This window comes from Chelonoidis abingdonii, chromosome 4 (assembly GCF_003597395.2).
Source record: "Chelonoidis abingdonii isolate Lonesome George chromosome 4, CheloAbing_2.0, whole genome shotgun sequence".
In the NCBI taxonomy this organism is placed as follows: domain Eukaryota; kingdom Metazoa; phylum Chordata; order Testudines; family Testudinidae; genus Chelonoidis; species Chelonoidis abingdonii.
The window spans coordinates 45,141,190-45,152,746 of record NC_133772.1 but is presented as its reverse complement, the minus strand read 5'-3'; the positions used below and the strand labels follow the sequence as shown (position 1 = coordinate 45,152,746).

The following is an 11,557-nucleotide window of genomic DNA, read 5'->3' as shown; positions in this document are numbered from 1 at the left end:
TCTATTGTGTAATTCAGTTGATGGTCTAACACATAATGATTGATGGTGTTATTTTAATATCATTTTGCACTACGGTTTACTTGAAAGGATTCTCTCACATAAGAGCTCCCTGTTTTACATATATAAAGATTGGTAAACTATAAGCAGTTTGGAGAGTTGCGCAAAAACTGGCAAGATCTGGATCTACTTTTTTTGTTGCCCTGTAGCAACTAGATGTGCCATATTCCAGGAGACTTTGGCACACTAGTAGCGGGTGGGTGAGCCCTTTAGGAAGTGGAATTTGGGAGTCTGAGCACAAAAACAGCAGGGTCCATCAGAATCCATGTCTAGAGTAAGTTTTTTGCAGCACTATGGTTCCAAGATGTGCTGGGTTCTAGAATTTTTTGGCACATAAGTAGCAACTGGACTGGACGTTTTCTTTATTTGGGAGCTGGGTTGTGAAAATCAGCAGGCTTTTCTGTGAGTGTATGTGTTTATGCATGTGTCTGTAAGTGTACCCATGTTTTTGTGTGCGAGTACGTGTGTGTATTTAAGCCTACTCTGGACATCAGAAGGGCAGGAGAGGAGGGGTAAGCGGAAAACTGCAAGCCTATTCCCCTCCCCTTGTGAGCCGAGTCTATTCAGCTGCAGGTTGTGAGCCTACAGAGTAAGGCAGAGGGCGGGCCGACTGAGACAGAGCTGCCTGGGGTCCCACCCCCAACTGCTCTCCCTTCAGCCCATTGGCTCCGGCCTTTGTGATGTCATTGCGTTCTAAAAAAGAACCGAAAAAACAATCGGCATTGAGAAAAACAGATATATTTTCCCGATCCTATTTAAAGGGAAAACGCCAGGCACCGGGACCCAGCCGCAGAGCCAGAGTCAGGGAGTGCAGTTCAGCTTGAAGCCTACCGAGCAGACATGGTGTCGCCGGTCACAGTGGTGAGTGCACACGGTGCTTTGCATGGATTGGAGATGAAACCGGAATATAGTAACAATGAAACCCCCAACTTTTTTTTGAGAAGGGGAACCTGTATACATGGGGCGGAGTGTGGGTGGACGGGGACTGGCCCCATGCTGGGTTGCGTGCAGGATCACTGCCCCACCAGGGACCGGAGTAATGCGTTGGGGCTGCTGCCTTGGGTTAGTTAAATCGGAGTCTCCATCAGCTGGTTGGCTCTGGGGAGAGGGAGGGAGTTGGGGCCAGAAGCTGATTTCTTAGGCTCAAGGCTACCATCTTGTCCAGCCTGTGCTTTCCTCTGCTGGGATGTGGGGAGAGAATTACCACCACGTTTAACAGGGGACGGATGGGGGGAATCCTGCGAAAAAGTGCATTGGATGAAAACACCGTGCACGTGACTAGGAAGCGTGACTTTGTTGATTTCATTTCTCTGGTCTCTCCGGTTGGAGGCTGTGATGGGGAAGGAGAGCCCTGCTCGGTCAGCCCCCCGTAGCAGCCTGAGCAGAGCTGCCGCGTGATTTCTTTAAGGAGCAGCAGGCACTGTCCTATTGCTGCTATTCGTGGTATGTTTGTGATTTGTGTGACTGGACGCGGGTCTGCCAAAATCCCTGTGCGCATTGCACATCTGGGAACCTCTGTGCAGTGTGTGCGCTCTCTGCCTCTGTGGGAGGGATGTGCAAGGTGTATGGACCAGCTCTCTAGCAGCGTGCCTGGGTGTGCATCGTAGGTGTAATGCAGCCTTGTCCACTCACCAGGATAGAGGGATCCTCTGGGGAGTTAAAAAAGAAAAAAGTTGGTGTCCTCCCTTCACATTATAATCATTTATCCCGATGCATTCTTTTCTTCCTCTCGCCATTCAGTCTGGACGAGTAGCTGCAACAGTGGTGGTGGAAGAGGGGATGAGACTCCGTGCCTGGGTCGGCTAATTATCACCACAATTTTGCAAGGCTGATGTCATGTTTGTGGCTGGCTGTATGTTTAGGCTGTTCCAGTACTACAAAAATATCTCTCTATGCCCAGTTAAAGTAAATTAAAATATTCAGAAAACACTTGGTATTAGCCAGAAATGCTCACCAATATTTTTACATATTCTTTGTATTGTTTTTCATGCAATGTTCAGAACATTAGTGAAAAACAAGATACTTAGTGTACCAGATAAATTTCCAGTTATACAAGTATCAGTATAAAATATCAATACAACATTCATTGGAGAGGCTATCACACACGTCTTTCATAATGGGATATTCTATTTTACTGCACTTCGGTTCCTGTAGGATAATTTAAAAAATGCTGCATAGGTAAAAGACCTTTTTTCCCCCCTAAAAAAAGAAATCATTGTTAAATTTCAGTGTTTATTAACATTAAAGTATATTGTTCATAGGAGATCATGACTGTATTGTAAATTCTATACACTGATATATCCTCAACATCATATGTTTGTCTGGCCTTTTGATGGGGGGTAGGGAGGAAAGCAAAGAGCAGACTATAACTTCACTTCATATCAAAATATGAAAGAAGATGGATAATTATAATATATATTGCCATGAACATAAATAGAAATAAAAATATTGCTAGGAATGGACAGTGCACCCAATATCATAAGATACACACGCATGCACATGTAGGGACATATCTTCCACTACCTTGCTTTAATTTAAAGAGACAACCCCACATTTACCCTTACACTAATATACTAAAATAAATGTATCTACCTAGTGTAATGGATTGGATTTTCCTAACATAATCAGTATTTTCATGTACTTGAGTGGTTCACAATTCAGTTGAAAATGGGTAAAAACCAAATAACTCTTGAAACTCCAGATTTTTTTGTAAAAATTGGTAAAAAAGGCAAAGGGCCTTGTCTGTGTGGAATAGGAATACTACTACTTGCTTGTCTCACCGGGTAGTCAAGAAGCTTAATTACTATAATCCATACTAATGCAGTGTGCAGGACCACATGTAGAGGTTTGTGTATGAACTATTAGAGCTAGTTGTTTAGAACTGAAGTAACAGTGGCTGTGGCTTTAAGATCTAGAGGTCCCGGTTCAGTCCCTACAGATGAGCCAGTATAGGGTGTTATTACTTTAATGTGGAAAAGCACTTCGTGATCCCAGGATCAAAGAACCTCTGTGTACGTCTTATGTGCCTTCATATGCTCTTTCCAGGACACACAGAGTTTATCTGAATGAGTTTAACTGACAAATCTAAAGCTGCATCAGGAATAACTGTTAGTCAGCAGGTTAAACAGTCCCTTCACTACAGCACATAGCCCAGAGATATTAGGCACCAGCAATTGTTATTGATTTGTCATCTTCCCATTTTCAAAGTACTCTGGCCAATGGCTCTCTTTGAAGTGATTCCCTTGTGCTTTACATCAAAGCTGGAAGTTCTTTGATCAAAACACTTCAAAAGCAGTAGGTGCAACAACTCTTTACCCCCATCTTTGCCACGCCTGCACAATAGTTTGCTGCCTCACATTCCAGTGACTGGCTCTTGCAGTCAGTGCAACAGTAGTGAAGAGGTGAGTAGGTCTTTAGATCCTGAATTAAAATAACTTTGCAATATCATGAAAACATTGTAAATTTCTCTTTTTACACTCTTAAGGGGCAGCCTTTGAAGTTTGCTCTTAGTGCGTTTGTTCTAGAACATGTTTAAAACCAGGCTCTGTAGGCTAGGTAAAGGTAATTGTGAAGGGGCGGCTGCCCCTCACTGGCAGAAAAGGGGTTAAAAGCAGCCCTAGGGAGGCTGTGCTGAAAGCAGCCAATTAGAAAGGGTCTGAGAGAAGTAGCCAATCATGGCCTGGAAAGTCCATATAAGAAGGGCTGCATGCAGAGCAAAGTTCAGTACCTGACTGGAATACAAGGGGAAAAGTCTCAGCATCTGGGACACTTTAGTGCTATGAGCAGGGACTAGAGAGCTCCTGGCTGGCTGAGGTCCTGGGGTAAGGGCAGAAGAGGGTACTGGAACTGCATGGGAAGTGGCTCTGGGACAATGAACTGCAGTTGCCACTGAGGGAAGAGGCTGGGTGGAGATTGTGGGTCCCCTGGAAGGGGAGAACGCAGTGCAGCACAGCTGGAGGGTAGTGTCATGAAGAGGGTATTGTGGTCCTAGGAATTATGTGTCCAGGAGCAGAGATGACTGTGGGTGAGACTCTACCAGAAAAGGGTGCAGAGCTAATTCCCGGGACCACTAGTAGGTGGTGCTGCAGTGGTGAATTGTACCCTGTCACAGTAATACACAGGTTTGTCCTAAAGGAATGTGGGTTTACCTCAATTTACATATTAGCAACAAACAAAATCAAGCTAAACCAGTGGAAGTTATCTTCAGACTGAACTTGAGAGGCAGAGAATTAACATGGCTCCTGCACCCCAGAAGGCCACTGGTGCCTGAATCCCCAGGAGGCCTTCCTGACTTTCAGGACAAAGACAATTCCTTTGGAGGAAGTATAAGAGAGAGAGAGAAACTCCATCTTTATCTTACACTTGAGGAGACAAAGGAACCAAACACTTTGTGCTTGGTGTGTTGGTTCCTGATCAGAGGGTCTAGTCAGCCATGCTGGACAAAGACTGATTAGTGAGAAAACTACCTTGAGCACTGGCTGTAGCTTGTTAAGTTAGGTCTTAGCTATTAGAAAGTGTATTTTTACTTTTGTAACCATTCTCCCTTCTACTTGGGATCACTTAACCTTGCTGGATTTTCACTGTAATCCAACCCTGTGCTGTGTTTGAATGGTAAGGCCTGTTAACTTCAGCTAAAATGATAAGCTGTACTTTTGTCTCTTTAAAGGAGCAATGAACCTTGAGTGTTCCAGGAGAGGGCTGGCAGCTTCAGGGCAGATGGTTCAGGGGAAATTCAGAACTGGGGGTGTGTTGGGGTCACCTTGAAAGCACTAACCATGGCTAGTGGAGACCTGGGTGGGGCTGTTGTGGCGAGGGCGGTGGTTGGGGCCAGAGTGCAGAACCAGGGCTGCACAGGAAACTACAGGCTCATCTGTTGAAGATCAGGCTGTGAGCCACAGCAGCAGAGCATATAAGGCACACAGGGTAGCTGGTAACACAGCTTCACTGGTCTGTGTTGAACCCCAAAATGTTGCACTGTGTGAAATTACATCTTAAAAGTGAATTGTGGAGCAGAAAATAGACTAGAGGCCTTCAGTTGTGCTTGTGCAATGACAAAGTCAAGCTTTTTTAAAAGTTTGTTTCTGCTTGTTTCCCCCTTGAAATATAGTCTTCATTCACCTCCTTGTTTGCTGGAGAACTTCAGTAAAATCTTAGGACTGGAACAGTGAGAACACAGGAAGCTGTATCCATAGCAGCAGAAGCTGCTCCACTCTACAGTACCAGTGGGAAAGGAAACTGCCTAAAAGTCAATGTTGTGCTTCTCCACTGATCTTGTAAAAGTTGGTAGAAGAAAACAATAATCTTTATATTTCATAAGGGAGCAGCAAAGTCAAAACCAACTGCTTTGCAGTTCACCTTTAACACTGCTTTTCACATTCCTCTCTTTTCCCCACAGAGTTGGGTAGTGCAGTATGCTGGGATAGCTGACTAGCAGACTGAAAAGTGGATGTGGGATATCCTGGGCATATACCACAAAGGCATTATTATCTGATACAAGATCAGAGTAGCACATGGAATTGCTTTTGGTTATAATGCATATCATCTCTTGCCTGCCTGCAATATTGGCCTGGGTTGGGAAAAATATTTGAATACAGCGGTTGATATGATTTTTGTCTTGTGTTCTTAGATGATCCTTGTATGTACATTCCACATGCAGCAATTCTCTTTGGCTACTCAGGAGTATCATTTTCTCCCAGTTTTTATCTTCCCTCATACTCCTACATGGAATGAAGCAATTTGTTAAAGAGGGAAGAATCCCCGAATGCAAAGAAGTTGGAATACTGGAAGTTTAATTTCCACCGTCACCACAATTTATTGCTTAAAAAAATAACTTATGGAGGCTTGGTCCTGTAAATAGGACATTTTCTCATACATACTGTGCATATCTTATATGCAAGTTATATTCTTAGATAACATAAATAAGGATATATGCTGCAAAATATATTATGGCATAGAGTCATAGATTCCAAAGCAAGAAAGGACCATTGTGATCATTTAGTCTGACTTCTTGCATAAGAGGCCATGAGAGCATGTTACAGTTACATTACAAGCCATCTCTGCTAGAATCAAGTCTGGACCAGATCCTCAGCTGGTGTCAATCAGGGTAGCTCCTTTGACATCAATGGAGCCTCAGTTAGTGTAAAACAGCATAGATCTGGCCCAGAAATGGCTCATCTCTCTGCCAGGCCTACCCACTGTGTTCTTCAGTATTTTGACAATTCTGTTGTAATTGACCCTGTTGATGGAAGTTTTCTCTTACTTACTCTGGGATGCTGTTCCTCCCCACCCCCAATATCTCAAAGCAATTTCTTTGCCTCCGTGGCATATACCACCTTCCAATCTTAGCCGGTAGCTCTTAGTCTCTTTAGGTATCTCATATCCTCTTGGCCTTTACTTGCTTGTGGTACAGCAGCAGAGAGTTAGTTAATGGAGGAAAGCCAAGATTTTGACTACGCTGGGCAAGTGGAGATTGGGCACATACTGAAGAGATGGACCAGATAGATTGTGACCACTTGCTTTGTGAATTGGGGAGGAGAAGGCAGCATGCCGGTTGCTCCACTGCAGATTATTACACTAATGGGAAGAGTTAGTAAGTTCTGTCCTTGTTTCTGGAAGGGACTAGTACAGCAACTATTAACACCAGCCTTATGGTGGATTTGTAAAACTGAAGGGAAAGCCAGCAACAAAACCCAGACTGAAGCGCTGTTTCCTTGGTCTAGGCTAGGGTGGCCTAAGGGCCCCTTTACTAGCAGAAAGAAAGGAAAACTAATGTAATGCATTACAGGGAGAGTGTTTGTTTAGTATTTGCTGATGAATTCTATTCTCACTCAGTAGCCACTGGCATCAGTCTTAATGAAAAGAATGCTTTTTGAAACTGTATTGAAAGGGGTTTTGTCCTCTCCCACTTAAACAGTTTCCAGTATGGGTCTAGACGGACTCGTTATTGAGAGCCACTGTCAGCTCATGCCTTCTAGCAGCCTCAGAGCCCCTGCTGTCTCTGGGGCCAGGGTATTATTTAGGCTTGACCTCACCCACCCACTGATAGCCTTGCTAGCGTAGCTGTAGCCTTCTAGACAAAACACTCTGACTTGTAGCCTGTGATTTTTCAAATGATCTTAAAGATGTTTGGATTCTAATGGGATTTAGGTGCCTAACTCCCTTAGACCTCTTAAAATCTAGTGCTGCTCAACTAGCAGCAGCAATGGTAGACTCTGCAGAAGGTTTAGGCAGTTTAACCCTTGCCTGTACTGGTGTTTCCCCCATCACTACCCCTGGTGGAGCATCACAGCTCTGATTGTTCCCTGGTCTTGACAAGGCTGAATTGGTTAGAAACCATTTTCAAGCATAGTAACACTATAACATGATGGGCCATTTGGGGTCCATGTATGTTGTATCAGGGTTAAAGAACAGGTTACAACTGTTTTTAAAGCCATATGATAGGCTATGTAGCAGGTAGTTGGTCTCTAGCTCTGTTTTGGGGACCACGTTCAAGTGCTCTACACTTGTGCTAGCAACAGTGGTGGAAACCATGGCTTGCCAATATTATTCATGCCTTTAGAACTGGTGCCTAAAGAAGCCAACTCAACCCGCACTCCCAGGGTTTCTGCTCTAGTCCATTTAGGTTCATATACTGCACCCATCTCTGTGGTAGTGAGAGTCTTCCACTGATGTGTCAAGCACCATGACTAGCATCTACCATTTGTGCTTTCTCTTCTATCCTTTTACCCCTCCAAACGGCTGTACCGCAACATTGACTGCTTCTGCACAAAGAAATCAGTACCCTTAGTTCTCCAATGACAGCATCTGTGGAGTTGGGTTGGTGGTGAATGTATAGTCCTAATTTCCCCCTAGGGCAGACAAGGCCATTGTGTATGGTTGTACTGTATGCATAGTTTAGTTTATGGTCTCTGCACACATGGAAGTTGTGCAGTTCTGCAACACTTGCCCTTTTGGGTCCAAATCTTTAAAGGTGAAGAGTGTCATGGGCTCCTAAAATCAACTCCTATTGAAGTGGGATGCTGGTATCCTTCAAACAGTGCTCTTTGTCCTCAGAATCACATCACGAGCACTAAGTCACATGCCGACTAGCTTTTAAATTCCACATGGGGCACCTTGAGCTGAAACCTACTTGTTTGCTCATGAGATGTTTCATGGTCTCTGCATGACTAAGAAAAGCAGGGTTCCCTTCCTGTGACCGGTTGGCACACACTGTTTGATTTCAAGGTCTGGAAGAAATAAAAACCAGGCAACACAAGATGGTTACTGAGAATTGCTGAGTATGTAGTGCTGCATATTTCATGGGACCCTCATTTAGACAGACTGCACATTGGGCTTGCATGAAGAAGGGCTCTTCAAATATTTCCCTGCCTGGTAACTTGTTTTGAATGTTGTTTAAATGGTCTTCCAAAGCATTTCATACTGTTAATTGCAACCAAAACCACTGTGGGGCAAATGTTCATGGAGGCGTGAGCATGGCACTTGTAATAGCAACACTTCTCACTCCACCTATAGGTGAAATAGGACACTTACCACATAGGAAAACATCTCCACACTGGGAGCCACTGCAAACAGGGCTGTACCTTCTCCCAGGCTAGCAAAAGCATGAATGAGTTTGCCACTGAGCTTGTACTTCTCTTTTGGGAAAGCAAGACATATCTACTATGGCTTTTCTCCCCACAGGATCCTGACAGTAAGTACCTGATGCTTCAGAAGAGCCAACTCCCTCAAGTGATGCCCCTAACTTAGTGCAATATAATACATGGGGAGGAAAGGCACATTCTTTTGTGAGCTTGGCCTGTGATCAGTCTGTGTCCCGATGAATATTTGTAGGTTGTTAACCAAAATTCCAGGCCCTTCTGTAGAGAACCTAGGATTTGTTTGCTTTAAAGGCAGTCATCTTCCTAGGCTACATCATCAGATCCCCTTCCTCACAAGAGGAAAGCAGTAAAGGAAAGACTCTTGGAAAAATCCATTGCAAGTCTAATGGTAATTGGATTAACACCGTAGAAGGCTAGATCTCATTACAGCTGAAACCTTGTTTTTGTAAACATACATGACAAAGACGGGAACTACAAAGCGTGTGATGGAGATAACATGTTGGGCCTATAAGTATCTAGATAGAAAGAGCTAGAAGCACTGTGCGGACTGGTTATTCAGCTTCCCATATGTCCTGGGTATCACCAGATCCTTCCAAGCCAATGTCACTGTTGATCAGAGCCAGCTGACTTTCCCTTGTTTTGTGCTTGTGTGTACATGCCTGGTGTTAGTTTCTGTGCTTAGAGAATACACACTGTAGAAAAGCGTGTTTCAACCTGTGGTCTGCAGACCCCTGGGGGTCCACAGACTATGTCTAAGAGGTCTGAACAGTTGTCATTAGCATAGAACAATGTCTGGGGTCTGCAGACAATGTCTAAGATTTCTAAAGGGGTCAGCACCTCTGTTTGAAATTTTTTAGGGGTCTGCAAATGAAAAGGTTGAAGACTACGGCTGATACATATTACAGCTGTAGAAGATTGTATTGAGAGATGATTGAAGTTGTGTAACAAAACAACTGCTATTGCAAAGACAAAAACAGGGTTTCAGTCTGCCTGGCTATGTCATAGGAGTGTCCCATTTTCCCATTATTTTTTTACAGGACATGTATTGATCCAGTGTTAGTGTTTAATTTCTCAACCTTAATCTCAGGATAAAAAACTAGTTACGATGGAACACAATCTTGTTTATGTCCTAATTCTGTTTCACTAAAGGTATTAAGTTTTTTCCATTCATTCAATATACAATACAAACTAGATTTTTCTTATGCAGTAAGTTTACATAGTTACAGTTTCTGGAATTGTCTTAAGACTCAGAACAAACAAGCCAAGTTTAAACAAAAATGCAGTAAGCTTTTTCTTGATAGAGCTCGAATTACTGCATGCTTCGCTTTTGTAATTTCAGTGACACAATTGTTTATGGATATACCTAAAGAGCCCTTGTCACCCTAGCTGACCTGCTACTGAGCAAAGCTTCATGAGCTAGATTGGAACTATGTCAGTTTTTACCATCTGAGTAGACAGCCTTATATATCATGACTTTTTAAAAGATTAGCTATCACTTGCACACTTTGTTATGAGAGTCATAACTTCCTCCCTCCCCACCACCATCTAGAGGGTGGATCATGACTATGAGTGCCTACCTCAGGACAGATTGTCAAAAACAGGGCAGACACCACAAACTGGTGATGTGTTCTATAATTAAGTTGCACTAACTCAGTAACAAATGTGAACCTCTGGATCACTTTAAGTCTTACCATGGAGTCACAGATGGGTCCACTTAAGCTCTCTAGTCTGTCTTGCCACCCAGGCAAGCTAGACTTAATGATAGTCACTTACACATGAAGTATTCAGGTTGCTTCCAGTCCCAAGAGACCAGTCACTTACCGCAGGTAAACTTGTATCTTTAATCTCATACCAAAGACAGCACTTATAGCTAATCCTATAATAGTTAAACTAACTAAAAGGTTTATTAAAGAAAGAGAAATTAGTTATTTACAGGTTAAAGCAAGCATATACACAGTTACAGTCAATGGTTCCTAAGGATGACAGATGTGGTAATCCAAGTTTAAAATGTCTTTCAGGGGTAACCACTGGGGATCTCTGCCTTAGTTTAAGGTCTCCATCCAAGTGAGTTCAAACAGCAAAGAGATGAAAAATTTTCTTGTGATCCTGTTATCTTTTACATTTGGCTTCCAGTCAATAAGACAGGCTCCCTTGCATGTAGCAGCATTTCCAAGGTGTGATAGAGCCATTCACCAGTCCTTTAAATTGTGATGTCCCTTAGTGGCCTGTTTAATCTTGATAGGCCTCTGAATGGGTGTGGCAACAATCCCCATGGCCAGGTTCACATGTTCAGAGCAAACATTTTCAAAGTTATAAAGGAAATTTCCTTATGGCAGGAAATACAGACATTACAAGTGAGATTAATGCATGCAGCAACTGGCAAGTTTTATAGAGTCTAAACACTAAATACGTTCTTATAAGACTAATACCTGTTTGAACAAAACCAACATACAGGAGAGCTGGTTTGGTTTCCAGGTATGAGTTTGTCAATTCTTAGCTAAGTCCTACTGCGTTGGCCGGAGCTGGCACTTGGTTTATCAGCCTTACATCCCTCATGACAAACAACTAGCCTTAGTTATGAACAACTGAAATTGGAGGGTTATAATTAGGGTGACCAGATATCCCATTTTTAAAGGGACAGTCCCATTTTCGGGGACTCTTTCTTATTTAGGCACCTTATATACTCCCCACCCCCTGTCCCATTTTTTTCATAGTTGCTATCTGGTAACCCTAGTTATAATAGACATTGCATTTATACCTTAATTAAGGCTGTTGCTCCCGCTCCAACTGTGGTTACATTTTAAGAAATCAGTGCTGATCACCACTCTCAACAATGCAGTGGAATTGAATTGCTTCACTTGCTCAAGTTTCTTTAGTCACATACTCATAAATCTACCTCCCCC

General features: G+C 43.2%; 1 protein-coding gene across 1 annotated transcript in view; it reads left to right on the top strand.

Moving 5' to 3' along the window:
- Positions 1–745: 745 nt before the first annotated feature.
- Positions 746–11,557, top strand: part of TMEM86A (transmembrane protein 86A) — a 49,719-nt gene continuing 38,907 nt past the window's right edge. The window contains exon 1 of the mRNA XM_032765504.2: positions 746–918. Within this exon, the coding sequence (XP_032621395.1) occupies positions 898–918 (21 nt within the window). The 5' untranslated portion in view covers positions 746–897. The remainder of the gene's footprint in view (positions 919–11,557) is intronic.